General features: G+C 32.9%; 1 protein-coding gene across 1 annotated transcript in view; it reads left to right on the plus strand.

Moving 5' to 3' along the window:
* The first annotated feature begins 19,018 nt into the window (after positions 1–19,018).
* Positions 19,019–21,387, plus strand: part of LOC129001469 (uncharacterized) — a 35,315-nt gene continuing 32,946 nt past the window's right edge. Inside the window, exon 1 of the mRNA XM_054428766.1 lies at positions 19,019–19,112. Coding sequence (XP_054284741.1) covers positions 19,077–19,112 — 36 coding nt within the window. The 5' untranslated portion in view covers positions 19,019–19,076. The remainder of the gene's footprint in view (positions 19,113–21,387) is intronic.

Here is a 21,387-nt window from a genome sequence, read left to right on the forward strand (position 1 = left end):
CTGTAATTCAGTAATGGCCTATTCTAGGAAAACAAGTATCACAATAAAATGTATAAAGAATTGAATTACCTACAAAATACTTCTATTTTTAGGCCAACCGTTTTATGTGGGCTGAAAAACAACAAAACATAATTAAAAGAATGGGTCTTTTTTGCTTTTGTGACTTAAAAATTCACAAATTATTTTTCAGTTTTACCTTTATTTTTGAGTTAACAATACCCCCACCGCAGCAAACCTGCAGATTAAGCGAATTTCCATCTACTTGAGTGGAATTACACTAAATTTTTCCCTTAAAATTGTTAGATTTATTTTCTATTTAAATATCATTAATCTTAATGAGTACTTAGGTTTGCTGCTTCAGGGAAGAAAATATGGGGTTTTTATTGAAATATCAATAGCTTATTATGAAGTAAACAAAATTTCAAAATTTCATTAAAATATGTCGATAGACAAGCAAGTTACAACAGTTTTTTTTATCCTCCATAAGATTAACATGGCATTTACAGCGACCTAAAGTTAGAAATTTTGTAAAATATCCCAAAAATTAGATTTTTTATTGTAAAAAAAATTGAATGTTTTCGTATCCATAAGTCCTTCAACCAAATTGTTTAACTTATATTATAGTAAATTAATTTTCTACAACATTGACATTACATATTTTTCGCTAAAACGCACCAAACCGAAGATATGGGCAAAAATCTCTATAAATTAAAATTTTTTTAGATTTTTCGATTATGGCGGCGGGCGCGGAGGGGGGAGAATTATACATTTTGCATTTTAAAAACCTACTTACCATCCTAGACAACATATAAAAAATGTATAACTCCCGGACCGTTTGTAAGTTAACCCGCATATTTTTGTCTATATTTACTGGACTATCAAGCTTTGGGCAAGTTACGTTGCTAAAGGGTAACATTATAGTTTGTTAATAATTATTCAGTTTTCTGTTTAATAATTTTCAATATTTTGGAGGTAATATGTGTAAAAAACGTTTTCCTTTTAGTTAAACCTTTTTCCAATTTTTATTGTTTACTTTCTTTTGTTTACATTGGACATGCATCAATCCAAAACAAATCAGCTGTCTTTTGATGAAGCTAATATCAGTCAAAAAGTTGTTATTGATCATGACTACTGCAAATTTAATGACAACTAGTGTACCTGTTACTCGAATTCGATAAATTGCTAAGTATTACAGGCGTTATTTTAAAACGAATAACAGTCATAATTTCTGATGACTTTAAAATATTCGACTCAAAGATTATGGAAATACTCAAGATGTACATAACAGATCGATATCATCAACATTTTTTGTAAACTAGTTGTTACCCACGGGCTTCACCTCGTTTGACTTCATAAGTATTAGTACCTGGGGACCGAGCTTTGCTCGGGAAATCATTAGTATTTACTCTGAGAGACATATTTGTTCAATGTCATCTATCAAAAACATAATTGTTTATCAGTCTGTTATAATAGTAATATTGTAGTTGACTTTGTTTTTAAGCAAAATTGATGATTCTCATGTAAATGAATATAGTCATTTATTCCATCTTTAAACAATAAAATATTGTGATTTATTTTGCAAAAAAATAAATACATCCTAATTTGGCTACATTGTAGTTGAGTATAGACAACATGGCATGCTATAATATTGTAATTTAAGTTCTAAGGATTTCCACACAAGAGTGTACTGTAAGCATCTCAATTCAGTTTTCCAAACAGTTTTCTTGAACAAACACAGAATAATATCACAGTAGTTACAATTAATATCACAGACTGGGATTAGGCTGCATTAAATTTATTATAAAAACATGAAAACTACAAACATTAGAAGTAAACCGTGTAAATTTATTGATACTGAGATAGAATTTTTAACAACTATCAACTAACCTGTAAGCACCTCAATTCAGTTTTCCAAACAGTTTTCTTGAACAAACACAGAATAATATCACAGTAGTTACAATTAATATCACAGACTGAGATTATGCTGCATTAAATTTAATATAAAAACATGAAAACTACAAACATTAGAAGTACACAGTGTAAATGATTGATACTGAGATAGAATTTGTAACAACTTACAACCAACAGACGACAATGATAGGTACTTTCCTGTTAAAGGGAACATTCATTATTATCGATGATTTTTCCTCGATATATCGATATTAACAAATTGAAACATATCAGCTGACAACTACGATAAATATTGTTCAGTATCAACAAACGATAATGAAATGAAACTGTTCTAAAAAAAATAACCTAACATAACTAACCAAACTTGCTGTGTAACATTCCATGTTTAACTTGCCTTTTATGTTATCAAAAGGAATTTTTAAATAATACAGCAAGCTTGGTTGGTTATGTTAGGTTAGCTTAGAACAGTTTCATTTCTTAATCCAATAGACTATTTTAGCCTAAACAAGATCAGTTGTCAATATGTAATGGATCGGTAAACAAAAATATCGATATATCGAAAACATCATCGATAATAATGAATGTTCCCTTTAACAGGAAAGTACCCAATGATAAATAGTACTGAGTGGAATCCTAATAATACTCAACAAATATATAACAGTTGAATCAATCTGAAAATTGATGACTTGATTGATTCATTGATGAAAACTATACTTCCATTCTTAAAAAAACTCTCTGGTTACAGTATTGTAAAACGTTATACAATTGTTTTTATAGACTAAAACAAATAACATAACAAACACATAAGAATTCAAATTAGTCAGTTTTATATCAATTTTAAACTATAAAAATGTAACGGCGATAAGCATTAAACTGTGGTAAAATATGATATAATACAATTAAATATTTTAACTCAGCTCTAGATTCTAATTTGACTATATTCTTCAGACTATCGACAATTAAGTCAACAAACTATTTAATCCAAACTAAATAATTTCAACTAAGGTAAGCTAGTTATTATGGTACAAATTTAAATATTAATTACATAGACCAAAATGAACTTAAATTTCCAATATTGTTCATCTGAATATTTCCATCCAAACAACTTTTTTAGTTAATTTTCTGTCTCTAGATGGCAAAATAAATTTTAAAGAGTTTCTTGTTCGTACTCTGGAGAAAGCTACATAGAGCATCCCATGCATTGATTGCTGTTTAACACAACACCAACAGACTGAAAGGTTTGGCCTTGAGACTTATGGATGGTCATAGCACTGATGTCTTTGCAGCGAACATCCGAGTTGACACTTGCTTGAATCAAGAGTGACTCTTGGAATGTGAACATCTCGACCAGACCAGAGTGACTGCCAAAGTCCGTGACAATTAGTCTTGTGCCATTGCATAAACCCTCCGTCACGTAACATTATAACGACGTTGTTTTTTTAATCTTTCATTAGGTACTAATCGCGTGTAATTCGGTCCAGTAATATGGTCAGGCTAGCTGTCATAAGTTTTGCAAAAGTTTTTTAATATAGAAGATAACATTTTTATCCGAATACACCAAAACCTTCAATCGAATGTGTTTTAATAGTAAATTGACATTTCGTTAATTAAAAATCCCCATCCTTTTATAAATATTCTTTTCTGTCGATAAAGCTTGACTTTTATTTTAGGTACGACAAAGATACCGGCACGTACTACTTGGTGGTCCGTAGCACGAGCTCATCAGGACATTCCAGGTCAGCGTCTGTAGAGATTCCGGCAAGTTTTTACCAACCGAAATTATTAAACGAGGTGAACGGGGAAATGATTTACATTGATGATCCTGACAGAAACTCTTTTTCTGATCAAGACAGCCGTTATTTGAGGCTAAGTAAAAACATCCGAAATCCACATGGTGTTGGTATGCCTGCCACTGAAATTGATGACGATAAAGTGGAGACGAAGCGGAGGAGGGAGGAGCGAACAGAACGAGAAGCTGCTGAGGCAGCTAAAGAAGCCGCTAGAGCAGCTGCTAAAGCAAACAAACCTCCGTACGTAATTACTAGGGTGCGTATACATTTTATCGAAATCCCCTTACTATTTCCTTAAAATTCTAAGCATTATGTCCTAGAGCCACTGTCTACTACGGTATGTTCGGATAATTTGATGGTATTAGCATAGAATAAATAAACACTAGAGAAGAGCAGCGGCGGCCTAAACTTCATGCGATATTTATTCGGGCCGCCCGAGTTAGTTGGGGCGGCCCGAGTTCAGAGCGCGTTAGCGTAGTCGTCATGTCGGTAATGCAGTTCTGTAATACACAGTACGTTGTTGATGTCCACACCTGTGGTTTAATCCTTCTAGGTCTACTAGCGGCTCGTTGACCAAGTGTGTGCTAATGTTATGGAATAATAATACAGTACATATATGTAATATGTAACACGACGTAATATAATATTACAGTAACGGGGCCGACCAATGCTCGGTTATGGTTAATAAGGCTTAATAATAGTTAAAACAATATCACAAGGAGACACATTATATAATTCCATATTATTTGCTGTTGACACGACCTTATTGACACCCAGCCAATATAGAGAAGAATTGGAAGTTAAATGTAATGAATAAGCAAATGAACTGGCACAATGCTTTATGGAAAACCATTTAGAAATTAATGTAAATAAAACAACATTTATGGAATTTTCAATCAGAGATAAAATAAAAAAAGAATTCAACTTAAATATGTAAATTGATGATCAACATATAGAAGAAGTAAAAACAATCAAATTCCTAGGACTTATTACAGACCAAAATTTAAATTTCAACTCACATATTGAGCCCTTATGTAAAAATACCCCCGCCGCAGCAAACCTGCCGTCTAAGCGAATTTCCATTTGTCCGAATTGATTTTCAATTGATCTATTTAAATAACATTATCAGGTTTAACGAGTACCTAGGTTTGCTGCTACAAGGAAACTAATAAAGTAGTGTGTTTTTAGTAAAATATTGATAGCTTACTATAAAATAAATAAATTTGCCAACTTTGATCAAAATATATCCATAAACAAGCAAACTACAACATTTTACAATATTCTCCATAAGAATAACATGGGAATTTTAAATTTACCATTTTTTTAGTTTTCTCCGTAACCAATAACCGTACAAAAACACTTTGATATACTGAATTGTTTGTTTTTTTTAAGCTCTTTAAGAAGGTTTAGAGAAAAATTGGGAAATTTTGTGTTTTGAGGGTAAAAAGTGAGAAAAACCCATTTTTACCCCATAAAACCCCCCATAAAACCCTGTTCCCATGGTCCGATCATGCTGGATCGCGAACTCATTCAAGTTTATCCCGCCTTACACCTTCAAACCAAATTTCATCAAAATCGGATAAAAAATTACTCAAGTTATCGTGTTCACGGACACATATATATATATATAAATATATATATATACCTATATATATATATATATATATATATATAAACCTAACCCGGATAATTTGATGGTATTAGCATAGAATAAATAAACACTAGAGAATATATATATATATATATAGATATATATATATATATATATACATATACATATATAAAAATTTGAACGAATGGTGTTTTTGGCCTCTGGGGACATTAAAATGAAAAAGTAAATCGGTCCCGGGCCTAAGTCTTACCATGAGACCTACGGTAATAGCTACTTCCCTATAGGGAAATTCGCTAAAAACTTTCCCAAATTATTTTTATACTAAGGAGATTGTCTATGTTCTGTAGTGAAGACGCATTACTCACTGTATATCATTCGTTAATTATTATTTCCAATATTAGATATGCAATACCTATATGGGGCTTAACTTCATCAAAAACTAAACAAATATTTAAATTACAAAAGTCTGCATTAAGAATTATTTTCACGTCAATCCTGTAAAAAAATATTTAAAATTTACCAATTTACTACCTTTTACTAAATATATATTTACGAAACATTTATATTTTTAAAGAACAATTTTGAGATTCTAGAAAAATGATGAATTATGTGAGAAAAATTATGATTCGAGAAAATTACAAACTATTTGTTCTACATTCTAACAAAGTTTTATGAAAAACCTCTTTATTACAACGGAAGAAAATTATTTAACAAACTACCAACTAATATTCAAAACCAAAAATTAAAAGAATACAAAAAAAATTAAAACAAATCTTTACTTAAAATTCAATCTACTCTATTGAAGACTTCGATGAAAAATGCATCAAAACTTAAAGAGTTTTATTTAATACAATAAATTGTACTAAATTGTACATTGTAAATTGTAAATTGTACTAAATAAATTGTACCTAATTGTACTGTCGATAATTGTATATTGTCAAGACAATGAAGTATTTTATTTATTTATTTACTCTCGAACTGTTACTCATCTGCTAGTTCCTCATTGTTTATCATCTGTTACTCCCTCATTGTTTCCTATCTGCTACTCCCTCCATGTTTCTTATCTGATACTTCCTCATTGTTTCTCATCTGTTACTCCCTCATTGTTTCCTATCTGCTACTCCCTCACTGTTTCTTAGCTGATACTTCCTCATTGTTTCTCATCTGTTACTCCCTCATTGTTTCTCATCTGTTACTCCCTCATTGTTTCCTATCTGCTACTCCCTCACTGTTTCTTATCTGATACTTCCTCATTGTTCCTCATGTGTTACTCTCGCACTGTTACTCATCCGTTACTCCCTCATTGCACACATTTGGTACTCCCCCACTGTTACTCATATGTACTGTTATTTATCTCTTACTCCCTCGCTGTTTCTCATCTGTTACTTCCTCATTGCTTACTTATTTGTTACTCCATCACTGTTACTCTTCTGTTACTCCCTTACTGTTATTTATCTGTTCCTCTTACATTATTTACTAACCAAGCATCACATCTTTTACAGAGGGTGAAGAGTTTGCCAGGGAAAATGAAATCAATTGGTCTTAAAGTCGCTCAGTCCCGCAGAACCAGAGAAAGTAGTATCTCAAACAGCGATGCAGCTCATTCCCCCAGAGAAACATTCACCGCAATCAGCAATACAATTAAGACAGTAAGCGTTGGGTTAGGCTAGGTTAGGTTTGGTTAAGTTAAATTATAGTTAACCTAATAATTTAAGTTCCTGAACTAACCTAATTGTTAGGTTTGGCCAACTCAATCATTTACTTGTCCTATTATCAGTCATTGAGCGGGTATTTTTTAGATTATTATTGGTCGTATCAAAATGGAAATTATACCGTTTAGTTCGTCATAGAATTCCACACAATTCGAGATTACAAAATGGTTTTTGAACAACAAATGCTTTTTCCGTTTTCCGGGAAAATGGCGATCTTCTTCAAAAGTGACCATCATTTTAAGAATCAGCGTTAATAAAAGAACATATAAAATAGTTTCTGGACCTAGTCTAGACCTGGTCTAGATACACACTCACTTGGAGAGGTGAATGAATAATATTTGCCAGTTCAGATTTGAAACTTACTTTGGAATCTTAAACAAATACACGAAGAATGTACACATCGTTTTGTCACGATGGTAAATTATACTTGTCTAATGAATCAGACTTGATGAATGTTCATGCAATAAATGGTTACTGGTAACAGCTATGACTAAGACGGGAACATTTTTAGAAAAGATTTAAAAAAATGTCCAGCTTCTGAAAAAATGATAAAATATTTAGGTCTACAAGAAGTGTCTACTATATCATTTTGGTTTTTGCATTTTTCTCATAAATCACAAATTTAAACTTCCATTACAGAATAAATGCTTGTACAAATGTTTAATCTCAGTGAATCTGTACTATTTCTATTGGAAATTTAATGCGAATTATGAAAATGACATTACATTTTAAATAAGAACAATTTTTAGTGTACTTACCGGCCATTTTATGTAAGAAAATATGATTATTTTTAAAAATCTTAATTTGTCCGTTATTCCCCAGTACTACTGGTTATTTCCTACCTGTGAGGGTAAGGCAATCTAAATTAGTGCCATTTTGTCACCAATACTAAGTAGCTTAACACAAAAAGTTTTAACACTAACTTCGTTCCACCCTGTAATGAGTGGAGAATACCAATATCGAAGGAACAATAATCAATTCTTTATCCAATTTTGTCTATTGTAAGGGATGGCGCACTGCATTCTTCTGTATGATTATTTATGATAAGAAGAACAATTAGTAATGATCAGAATAATTAAGACTTCCAAGAATAACTATTTTAAGTTTAGGTAAATTTTCTACGTGTGTTTTTAGTACATTACGTAGGGGAACTCCTCCACTTAACGTAACGTAGGATGGGTTTACACTATGAAAGATGTTAAATCTTAGTCGGGAATTTTTCCCACGCATCATAGGCCTAATTGGTTATTTATTTTGTAGTATATTGTGCTCAATGGCATCACTCGGGTTGTTATTTTCTGTTGTTCAGTATTTGTGATGTGCTTGTATAGATAATTTGTCAATAAACAATGTTACGACTCGAAGTTGTTGTTACTTTGCAGAACCATCATTGGACATTGGTTACCAATCAACCCTTAAGGCCTATGTCGTATTTCCAAAAGTTTAAATTCCCATTATACTGAGCCCCAAAGTCTGATTGTACCATATCAGTATAAATACACTTACATAGTTGGTTACTATGACACCGTACCAAATGCCGTGCAGATCGCTCCATTCCAACAGGAGGAGTATTTATAAATAACTTACTTATCTCTTACTAACTCACTGTTACTTATCTGTTACTTCCTCACTGTTTCTCATCTGCTACTCCCTCACAGTTACTTATCTGTTACTCCCTCGCTGTTACTCATCTATTACTTTCTCATTGTAACTCATCTTTTATTCCCTTACTATTACTAATATGTTACTCCCTCGCCATTACTCATCTTTTACTCCTTTACTGTTACTCATCGTTTACTCTCGAACTGTAACTCGTCTGTTGGTTCCTCACTGTTACTCTCTCGCTGTTAATCATCTAACACTTCCTCATTGTTACTCATATTTTATTCTCTTACTTTAACTCATATGTTACTCCCTCACTGTTACTCCTCTGTTACACCCTCACTGTTACTCATCTGTTACATCCTCACTGTTACTCATCCGTTACATCCCCACTGTTACTCATCTGTTACTCCCTCACTGTAACTCATCTGTTACATCCCCACTGTTACTCCCTCACTGTTACTTATCCGTTACATCCTCACTGTTACTCATCTGTTACATCCTCACTGTTACTCATCTGTTACATCCTCACTGTTACTCACCTGTTACATCCTCACTGTTACTCGTCTGTTACATCCTCACTGTTACTCATCCGTTACATCCCCACTGTTACTCCCTCACTGTTCTCCTATGTTACTCCTTTACTGTTATTTATCCGTTCATCTTCTGTTATTTGCTAACCAAGCATTGCAACTTTTACAGGTGATGAAGGATCAAATTAAATCAATTGGTAATTCGATAGTTCAGTCCCCCAAAGCCAGAGCAATGATCACCTCATTCAGGAGTGTAGGACAGTCTCCCAAAGTCAGAGAAGCAAGAGAAGCAATCAAATCATTGGGCAATAAAATGAAGAGTATATTTTCAGGGAGTTTGTTTCGGGTAATTATTTCTAAACGCTTTTTAAATAGTTTATCAGAACTTTAAGAGAGTGTAATGAGATTTGGATTGTGGATTATTCTTTTTCCTATAGGTAAATTAACTATAGTATATTATGAGAAATATATTATGCTTTACTTGTATATACTGTATAATTATGTATTGTATACCTAGTGTAGTTTTATTTTTAAGGGGAATTACGTCGAAACAAAATTTTGTGTTTAGTGCAATTTTCAAACAGGATGTAACCATTAATTAATTGAGGATACTGAAGTGGATTTCCCGTACAGAAATAAGCTATTACCGTAGGTTAAATGGGAAGACCCGGAACAGATTTTTCCCGCTTTGATAGCCGCTTATACCGCCATGTTTCTTTAACACTTATCTTCCTTTCAATGTAGTCTTCGGTATGATTTAACCGGAGTTCCAGCGTATCTTGCCCTTCCTCACCCCGGACCAATAAATAGGCTGTCCAGTTTAAAAATCCAAGGTATGTGTATGTTTTTCGGACAATCTTGTCTCTTAAATTTGGTTTCCATTCTTCTCTGGCCAAAATCAAGCTGACATTTTAATTTCCTACCTTTAAATAGCTCCAGTTGGCACACGAGGCGTTATCCTGTATTTGAACAAGAAGTTATTCATATCTGTCCCTATTCCCTTTGGTAAAACCTCGTTATGAAGCGTCCTCTCAGAGTTTTTCATAGTTCCCACGCACTTCTCGACTTGTCTGTTTGATGATGGGTGATTCACTGGTGTTGTTATGTGTTTTATATCAAACTGTTGTGTGAAACATGTATCATTATTAGACACAATTGTAGAGTGTATGCCATAACGGCAGATCAACAGCTTGAGCTGTTTAGTAGCTTCTGTGGTCATGGAGTTCATCATTACTATCCCTACCCAGCCCGAGAAGGAGTCAACCACCGATATAAATGTTTTCCAAGAAATGGGCCAGCAAAATTGATTGACATGGCTAACGCTGATTGTATTTGGTTAATTTGGCTAAATAAATGACTTATGACTTATGACAAAGTCGATATGTATGCGAGTCAAAGGAGCCTTGCAATTTGGCCAACATACAAGAAACTCTTCTGTGACTGCCTAGGTAAGAAAATACAGTATTGCATAAAGAGCAAGTTTGTGAAATAGGTTCAATAATCAAAAGACTTGTCAATGTCTGGCCACCTTATGTACGAGCTAACGATTTAATTTTCAACATTTCCAGGTGTGTATAGCGTAAATTCTCCAAAATTTCACTTCTCAGTGTACTTGGCATAACAATTTGTATTCCCCATATACCCTAATACAGCCGTTGTGAAGCGTTAGCTCATGTTGCTTTGAGCTAACGCTCTTCTAGAACACCATTGTTAATTAGGCGGTTCTTTTCTAACTGTATCCCTAGAGCCAGCGAAATAGGTCTAGCCTTTTTGAAAACTGGAAAGACATCCTTCTTTAGATATAGTCGTGCAAATACTTTTGAATACTTGCTTCCTCTTGGATTAAAAACATCTCACTATTTATTGCATAGTTCAATTAATTCTTTCTCTAAACCAGTAATGCAAGCTGTGTTTGGTTTAATGGTGAATCATGTAAAACTACACAAGGGATTGGGCATTTAAGTTAAGCTGAAATAGCGAGTCCATTCCCAGTATGTTGTGTCGAATGCCAAATGCAATATACAGATTAAGTATGAGTTTGATTCCTCCAATTGTTACTCGTACACTGGCTTCACCCAGTAACTGTATTGATTGTCCTGTTAATTATGTAAAACATTTTGAGCTGGTGTGGAGAGTAAGCTTATCCATATTTTCCCATGTGTCATCAGATAATATGTTACTCAGCTGCCGGTATCGAATCGCATCGATACACTCATTGATAGCACTGAGAAATAACCTTTGAAAATGAGAGCAGTTAGTGATTGACATAACATCACGAACAACCCCAACTGATTTGGATGAGCCGCCAGGTGTTGAGGTGGATCCTGTTTTGTTTCTAATGAATTGCCGATAACTGTTTTAACAGACTTTTTACTTTTGCAGGCTCTCGTGATATGAGTTTTACCCTCGCATAAAAGCAGACACTAATGACCCATATGTTAATGACATTAACATATGGTTTGACAGTTCCATTTAAGTAATGTTGAACACTGTTAACATTCGAGTGAGTGACATAATTTTTAGCGAATTTCCCATGTAGGGAATAAGCTATTACCGTAGTACTCATGGTAAGACCTGGACTCAGGACCGATTTACTTTATCGTTTTGAGGTCCCTAGAGGCCAAGTACACCATCCGTTAAAATTCATATATATATATATACTAGCTGTTACCAACGGGCTCCACCCCGTTTTACTACATAAGTATTAATAAAACTATTGATCGGTTAAGTTAAAGCTGAAATAAACAAAACAGAATACAGTAATGGTAATACATACAAATAATAACAGCTGAGGTATTTTTAACATTAGGTAAATGTAAAGTTCCCTTTGGAAAGCAATTACGACCTTATAGGGCAATTTATGAAATAATGGATAATTTTTCGCAAGGTTTCTCGTCATGACGAACATTTTAAGTATATGGTTTATGGGGATGTGACTCGTAGTTTTCTCAAAAGTTCATGGGTACTTTTGGCTTTATATATAGATACGAGAGGTCGTCCAGTGATCGAAAACTCGACCAAAAATATCTAATATTCAGACTTCGCTATTTCCACCCCACGCTGTAAATAAAACAAAACACGTGATTGGAAATTCTTCCATTTGTTTAGATTTTCTGTTTATATTTCAGACCCATGTTAATTTTTAAACATTTTAAATTCCTTTTTCGCCCTTATTTTGAGCCTATTTTAATTTATTAAGGGATTCTGCACACCTACAGGAAAATATCTTTCTAACAGTATGTGTAGATTTTCCCTACGATGCACACACACGAGCTGAGAACAAATGTTTTAAAGAAACATGCTTGCCTATTAATATATAGATATATATATATGTGTCCGTTAGCGTGATAACTCGAGCAAAAGTTATCAGATTTTGATTAAATTTTGGTAGCCACTGTGACCCACGACTGTTTAACGCACAGTGGCGTACACGATCAAATGGGCACTCGCCAACAATACGATTTTTGTCGTATGTCGTGCGAATATTATAATAACGTTTTCCTGAAATTCATATTTTAGCGGGGTCGAAGAACGTCGGAGTCAAATTATTCTTCGAGTCTACCGGGAACTCCCGCAGATCAACCGGCAGCTACTGCTAGTCAACCGGTAACTCCTGGAGATCAACCGGCAGCTACTGCTAGTCAACCGGTAACTCCTGGAGATCAACCGGCAGCTACTGCTGGACAACAGAAAGCCCGTAAAACGGTGAAATTTCAAGACCAGCAATGATATAAATGATAATGTAGTACATGGATTAAATAAATAAATAAAAAATCTATTCCAGAGGTGTCTATATTGTTGTTTGTAGCACCATTTCATCATCAAGTCAAATTCCCAATAATTTCAATCTTAATGGCTTTATTCATTTAGATGTAACGGTTAAAAACAGACCCCATTGTTTTGGCCTTATACAAAATAAAAAAAATATATATTAAACAAGGAGAGAGGATTATTTTTATTTATTTATTGGAATTACAGTATAGAAGTAGCAACAAAAGGAAACTAGACTGGGCAAGGTGAACGTTGACCCCGTCTCACACCAAGACGATTCTCGTAGCGGCCGCCGCCCTGCCAGGGGCTAGTGTCGGGCCTCAAGTGGAGTGTGGGAAGCCAAGACATGAGCACGAGACGTTACCGACAGACCACCACCGCCCACCACCGCGCCGTGCAGAACGCATCATGCCGTGCATAGCCGAACTGTTCGTGGGAAATAGTTATCTCTATCACTGTCGCTGTCAAAACGTATCGTTTCTAGGTTAAATTTGAATAGATTTCCATTTCCAAATTTGGAACTACCAAATTTGGCTAGATAAATTTTGATTATTTTTATGGAGTATGTTATTTACACGTATACACATGTCATAATAAAATGGCAAGCCCATTCGTTGATTCTTATGATGTTTTCTGTATGAGGTAGAAGTTGAGCCTGCCATTTCCTAGACTACTGATTTTACAGATTAAAAAAAAATATATTTCAAATTTGGCTCGATAAATTTTGATTAATTTTTTGGAGTATGTTATTTACACGTATACACATGTCATAATAAAATGGCAAGCCCATTCGATGCTTATGATGGTTTCTGTATGAGGTAGAAGTTGAGCCTGCCATTTCCTAGACTACTGATTTTACAGAAAGAAAAAAAAATAAATTTCAAATTTGGCTCGATAAATTTTGATTATTTTTATGGAGTATGTTATTAACACGTCTAAAAATGTTATAATTAAATGGCTAGCCCATTCGATGCTTATGATGATTGCTATATGCAGTATAAGTTAGGCCTGCACCTTATTGTGCTACCGATTTTTCAGATAAGAAAAATTATATTTCAAATGCAGCTCAATAAATTTTGATTATTTTTATGGAGTATGTTATTTCCACGTAAACACATGTCGTAATAAAATGGCAAGTCCATTCGATGCTTATGATGGTTTCTGTATGAGGTAGAAGTTGAGCCTGCCATTTCCTAGACTACTGATTTTACTAATAAAAAAAATTATATTTCAAATTTGGCACAATAAATTTTGATTATTTTTATGGAGTATATTATTAACACGTCTTCCCAAATTGTTATAATTAAATGGCAAGCCCATTCGATGCTTATGATGATTTCTTTATCTGGTAAAAGTTAGGCCTGCACCTTATTGTGCTACCAATTTTTCAGATACAAAAAATTATATTTCAAATGCAGCTATATAAATTTTGATTATTTTTATGGAGTATGTTACTTACACGTAAACACATGTCATAATAAAATGGCAAGTCCATTCGATGCTTATGATGGTTTCTGTATGAGGTAGAAGTTGAGCCTGCCATTTCCTAGACTACTGATTTTACAGATAAAAAATATTTATATTTCAAATTTGGCTAAATAAATTTTGATATTTTTTATGGAGTATGTTATCAACACGTCTACACATGTTATAATTAAATGGCAAGCCCATTCGATGCTTATGATGGTTTCTATATGTGGTAGAAGTTAGCCCTGCACCTAATTGTGCTACCGATTTTTCAGATAAAAAAATTATATTTCAAATTTGGCTTTATAAATTTTGATTATTTTTATGGAGTATGTTATTTACACGTAAACACATGTCTTAATAAAATAGCAAGTCCATTCGATGCTTATGATGGTTTCTATATGTGGTAGAAGTTAGCCCTGCACCTTATTGTGCTACCGATTTTTCAGATAAAAAAAAATTATATTTCAAATTTGGCTCAATAAATTTTGAATTTTTTTATGGAGTATGTTATTTACACGTATACACATGTTATAATTAAATGGCAAGCCCATTCGATGCTTATGATGGTTTCTATATGTGGTAGAAGTTAGCTCTGCACCTTATTGTGCTACCGATTTTTCAGATAAAAAAAATAATATTTCAAATTTGGCTCAATAAATTTTGAATTTTTTTATGGAGTATGTTATTTACACGTATACACATGTCATAATAAAATGGCAAGCCCATTCGATGCTTATGATGGTTTCTATATGAGGTAGAAGTTGAGCCTGCCATTTCCTAGACTACTGATTTTACAGATAAAAAAATTTATTTCAAATTTGGCTCGATAATAAATTTTGATTATTTTTATGGAGTATGTTATTAACACGTCTACACATGTTATAATTAAATGGCAAGCCCATTCGATGCTTATGATGATTTCTATATGTGGTAGAAGTTAGGCCTTCACTTTATTATGCTACCGATTTTCCAGATAAAAAAAAATTATATTTCAAATGCAGCTCAATAAATTTTGATTATTTTTATGAAGTATGTTATTTACACGTAAACACATGTCATAATAAAATGGCAAGTCCATTCGATGCTTATGATGGTTTCTGTATGAGGTAGAAGTTGAGCCTGCAATTTCCTAGATTACTGATTTTACAGAAAGAAAGAAAAAAAATATATTTCAATTTTGGCTCGATAAATTTTGATTATTTTTATGGAGTATGTTATTAACACGTCTACACATGTAATAATTAAATGGTAAGCACATTCGATGCTTATGATGATTTCTTTATGTGGTAAAATTTAGGCCTGCACCTTATTGTGCTACCGATTTTTCAGATAAAAAAATTATATTTCAAATGCAGCTCAATAAATTTTGATTATTTTTATGGAGTGTGTTATTAACACGTCTACACATATTACAATTAAATGGCAAGCCCATTCGATGCTTATGATGATTTCTATATGTGGTAGAAGTTAGGCCTGCACTTTATTATGCTACCGATTTTCCAGATAAAAAAAATTATATTTCAAATGCAACTCAATAAATTTTGATTATTTTTATGGAGTATGTTATTCACACGTAAACACATGTCATAATAAAATGGCAAGTCCGTTCGATGCTTATGATGGTTTCTGTATGAGGTAGAAGTTGAGCCTGCCATTTCCTAGACTACTGATTTTACAGAAAGAAAAAATATATTTCAAATTTGGCTCGATAATTTTTTATTATTTTTATGGAGTATGTTATTAACACGTCTACACATGTAATAATTAAATAGCAAGCCCATTCGATGCTTATGATGATTTCTTTATGTGGTAAAATTTTGGCCTGCACCTTATTGTGCTACCGATTTTTCAGATAAAAAAATATATTTCAAATGCGGCTTAATAAATTTTGATTATTTTTATGGAGTATGTTATTTACACGTAAGCACATGTTATAATAAGATGGCAAGCCCATTCGATGCTTATGATGGTTTCTGTATGAGGTAGAAGTTGAGCCTGCCATTTCCTAGACTACTGATTTTACAGATAAAAAAAAATTATATTTTAAATTTGGCTCGATAATAAATTTTGATTATTTTTATGGAGTATGTTATTAACATGTCTACACATGTTATAATTAAATGGTAAGACCATTCGATGCTTATGATGGTTTCTATATGTGGTAGAAGTTAGGCCTGCACCTTATTGTGCTACCGATATTACAGATTAAAAAGAAATTATATTTCAAATTTGGCTCGATAAATTTTGATTATTTTTATGGAGTATGTTATTAACACGTCTACACGTGTTATAATTAAATGGCAAGCCCATTCGATGATTATAATGATTTCTATATGTGGTAGAAGATAGGCCTGCTCCTCAATGGTTTATCTTTTTGCCTAGGCTTTACATTAGATGTTACATTGACAATTTAATATTTTTTATTGCAGCCTCCTCCTCCCCTTATAGCTGCTCCTTACCTCGCCACAGTTTAAACCCTTACAACTGTTTCATTTTGACTGTAGGCCAATATTAGATGTGAAAACCTTGAGGATGATTTTAGTAAATATTAGTAAGAATTTAACAATGTTCTTATGGGGTTTGTAATGTAATAATGATAATCCCTGTTTTATTTAAATATAAATTTTACCGCCTATACTTTTCAAAGATTGTTAGAGACAGTGAATGAAGGCAACCTATTACTCTAATTTTTGTTGTTGTAAATATTTAGTTTGGTAGTACCTGCATAAAATACAAAAGAAATCTATGTGTTCTAACACTTGAGTAGAACATGACACATCAGGTGGTAAGCAATTTCCACCACCTTTCTTACTAGTGTGAAACCAAGCAGTACATTCAACGCAAAAGTCATTTTGGTTTCTTGGTGAGTCGGGAAATTGTCCATTGCAAATGTAACATATTAACCATATAGCCTGAATAGCTAAGGAGCTTTTTGAATAACAATATTCTATGTTGATCTGCATCAAACATCAAGTCTATTGAACCATTTGTTTTTAATTGTTCTATGAAATAAAAAATGAATACACCACAACTAATTGTAACTGTCAGTTTGAACAGGATGTCTTAAATGGCCATGTTGCCATGTTTTGACTAAGTCATCAAAGTTAGTTTTGGTTATGTTTGAGTAAAATTTGAGAAAGTTATTAAATATATACTTTTTTCTGTTAGGATTGACAAAATCTGATGAAGGATCAATAAGGTGCCTATCCTAATTAAGTTACTTTTTCAAATATAATAAACCCCAACCGCAGCAATCCTGTGCATTCAGCAACGTTTAAATAATCCACGATTAAATATGTAGATCCGTCAAAATGGATCTGCCCCAAGGGATTTAGGTTACAGATTTAGGTACTCAGCAAATTTCAAATCAACATTTTCATGTATTTCACATGATCAAAGATCGAATATAAAATATCAATTACCATTATTTTATATTTCAACAATTGTTTACGGTACAAATCTTGTGATGTTGGTCTACCTTTAGTGACATATCATGTACTAGTAGTGTACCTGTTGCTCGAATTCGAGCAATTGCAAATTATTACAGGCCTTATTTCAAAAAGAATAACATACAAGTTTTTCGATGACTTTAAAAGAGTCGACTCAAATATTATGGAAATACTCGCTATGTGCATAACAGTTCGATATAATCAACATTTCTTGTAAATATCCCATCATTTATCAAAAGCTGATCTTGTTTTTTAGTGTTTTCTACAAATGTGTCCCACTCATAGCCGGATTAGATTGTCCATAATAACGATTATAAATTAAAAAATAAACACTCATTATTTCTATTTCTTTTTCTGGTGGACGGTGGTTTTCTATGACTCACTATAACCATAGAATATCAAACTATGGAGTCATTGCAAACTGTACGATTAGTGAGCCATGTACCCTACGTCTTATATAGAGTATAGGGTTTTGTGATTGTGATTGGTTTTTTTAGCATGTTGTATCATGACTTGACTGCTATACAGTGCATATTATTTGATTGCTAGCTCTCTGTAGTGTATTCCAACTTAGGTTGGGATTTTATGTATTGTTAGTTTTAATGTGTTGGTTAAGTTTTTTCACCTGAGGACGGGATCATATTCCAGATCCCAAAACATTGTGTATTGTTTTTTACAACTGTGATGGAAAATGTCAACAGTAAACCTTTGAACAATATTAACTCACCATCACCAACAATGAACTTCAAACAAAGTAGCCTACTTTACTTGCTGCTTGAAATAATTCTAAGTAAATACAGTTAGTACTAGTGGCTTCCTATATATATTCTAGTATATATTTTCTACAAATTATTAGCCTCATGGGCTACCCTACCTTGAATTATCGTTTAACATTTTTTTATTATAATATGTAAAATACCAATTACATAAACGCTTACTTGTAAGTTATATGTTTTATTAAGACTTGTGTAATTTTTTTAGATACGAATCCTTCAAAATAAGACTGATCCAATATTTAATAATACAACTTCTGTTTTCATGGCCGCAGTAAGTATTTGAAATGATAAAAATTGAAAATCACCTATTTGCTGTCACTGCCGATATCTATCTCTATCTAATTGTCAAAATATGATAGATATCAATTAATTATCGATTTTCTCGTTTGCAGTGTACATGCATAAACTACTGGCAGACCTTATTACAGTACTACGCAGCGACACGACAACATGGAACCATGTTCTACAAACGGTGTTTTCGTAACGGTAAGACATTTTTCAATGGTTACCACTATACTCTATTTTTATTTTTTGACGTACATTTCTCAGGGTAACCAATTGTACCCCCAATCATCCTAAAGTTTATTATACCCTCGCCGCAGCAAACCTGCAGACTAAGCGAATTTCCATTTGCCTGATTGGATTTACTCTAAAATATCTCCTTAAAAATATCACGTTTTCCCCCCATTTAAATAGCATTGGTTTACCAAGTACTTAGGTTTGCTGCAACAGGGTAAAAACGTGTTTTTTTGTGAAATGTACTAGTTTAGTAATTTTGATCAAAATATGTTCATAAACAAGCAAAATACAACAGTTTACTTATTCTTCATAAGAATAACATGGGAATTTAAACTTTTTAAAATTTTCTTCGTAACTATTAGGTACATAATAAAGCTTCAATATACTAAATTATTTGTTTTTTAATTTCTACAAAATGGTTTGAGAAGAAATTGCGAAATTGTGTTTTTAGGGTCAGCAAGTTTTTTTTATTATGTAACATACAAAATGGAAATGAACAACAAAAGTAAATCGGTCCCGGGTCAAGGTCTTACCATGAGTACTAGCTGAATGGTAATAGCTTATTCCCTATATGGGAAATTCGCTAAAACTGATCAAATCAACAAATTTGATTCAGCTTCAAATCAAATCATTTTATTGGGCCAAAGTAATCTTTGGCCAAAGTAACAATAATACAGAGTATGTATTAGTATAAAATCGTATTGGTTGATCTTTTCTGGTACAAACTTCTGCGAATTCATCAGTGTTATGCAAAATAAATCTGTTTATTTTATTTTATTTTTTTTATATATGTTGAGAAGGCACGTTTTTACTTCAAAGGGAGGCCACCCTAAAGCTGTGTAAGTTTTATTTTTCCTTCGTCACTTTGGTCATCATACCGTACTTCTGTGCCAATGAATAACCCTCTAAATTTAGCAATAATATTTTTTTAGCATAACTTCGATTCAATGACATGCAGATGCCAGTAGTCTCAGCCTTATCAAAATTATATAAAGTGTTCAATATAATATATCTTCGGAATGTTAGGTGTAATGAATGGAATATACTTGTAGTGACGCTGGCGTTTATTCTTGAATGAGGGTCCTCGTTCATATGGTCATGCGGCTTCATTGGCAACAAATAAAGCAAATGACAAAGCAATGCTGCATTTCCAAAAAGCAAATACTGTAAATCGTTACGTAAATAGTGATGTTTACATGCATTGTTGTTAATCAACGTATTTTAGAAAGGATGAGGATATCTAGTTCAAAAGGAACACGACCTTTCTGTCATGACAGTAACTGTTTAAATTAGTTTAAAGTAAATTCTCATTGTGAAATTTGTTTTACAGTCGAAGTGTAGTGTTACCGGAAGGGCCTACCTCGGAAGGGCTTTCACGAGGTATCATCCAAACCCGCAAAAGGCACATTTAGAGGACAAGAGCTTTAATTTTACACCCAATATGCCTATAAAAATAAATATTTAAGGGTTGATTTGCTGCACACAAAAATCCAACAAATTCTTTTAATAAAATAGACTAGCAGAGTACCCGTCCTTCGTACGGAGTTGGCATATAAGTATAAAATGTTTATTGCAGTTATACTCAAGCTTTGCGTTTGCAATGGGGGAGGACACAGTTTGATAAAATTTGCTTCTTGAAATTTATGGTATACCATAGTATTACACATCTACCATAGCCATAATGTTCTACCACTTCACCTAAACAATAGAAAAAATAAATTATTAAATATTCCCAAAATATCAAAAATTATTTATGAAATTAAAAACAAACATAACTGTAAACAATCCTACCTTGACAGTTCTCATTCAGTATCACAGTTTTTTGTTGTTGCTAAGTTCAAATTAGCTGTTTTCATGAATGCAAAAAAATAATAGTGATGCACCCTGTAGGTAAATCTTTTTAATGCTATTTGCATATCATAGAACCAGATTTTTTAACTGAAACAGCTGACCAGCTGACTAAATTCTTTAATTCCCTTTAAATATGAATAACATGGTCAACTGCAGAGCCATTTAGGCGGAGCCCGAAAGGATTTTTGAGATAAGAATATGCCTATATGTTGATCAGGAATGTGAGCTATCATCATGCCAAACTTCAGCCTTTCCGTCCAGTAGATAATGCGTGATTGAACAAACACACTAACTTTCACATTTATAATATTAGTAAGATAAGACAAGAATTTATTCAACAAAATACATTCTATCTTCAAACTATATCCATAATGTTTTTTTTTTCAATTCT

Source organism: Macrosteles quadrilineatus, unplaced genomic scaffold, assembly GCF_028750875.1.
Source record: "Macrosteles quadrilineatus isolate MER2022 unplaced genomic scaffold, UCM_ALF_1.0 Scaffold_8__2_contigs__length_117827958, whole genome shotgun sequence".
Lineage (NCBI taxonomy): Eukaryota > Metazoa > Arthropoda > Insecta > Hemiptera > Cicadellidae > Macrosteles > Macrosteles quadrilineatus.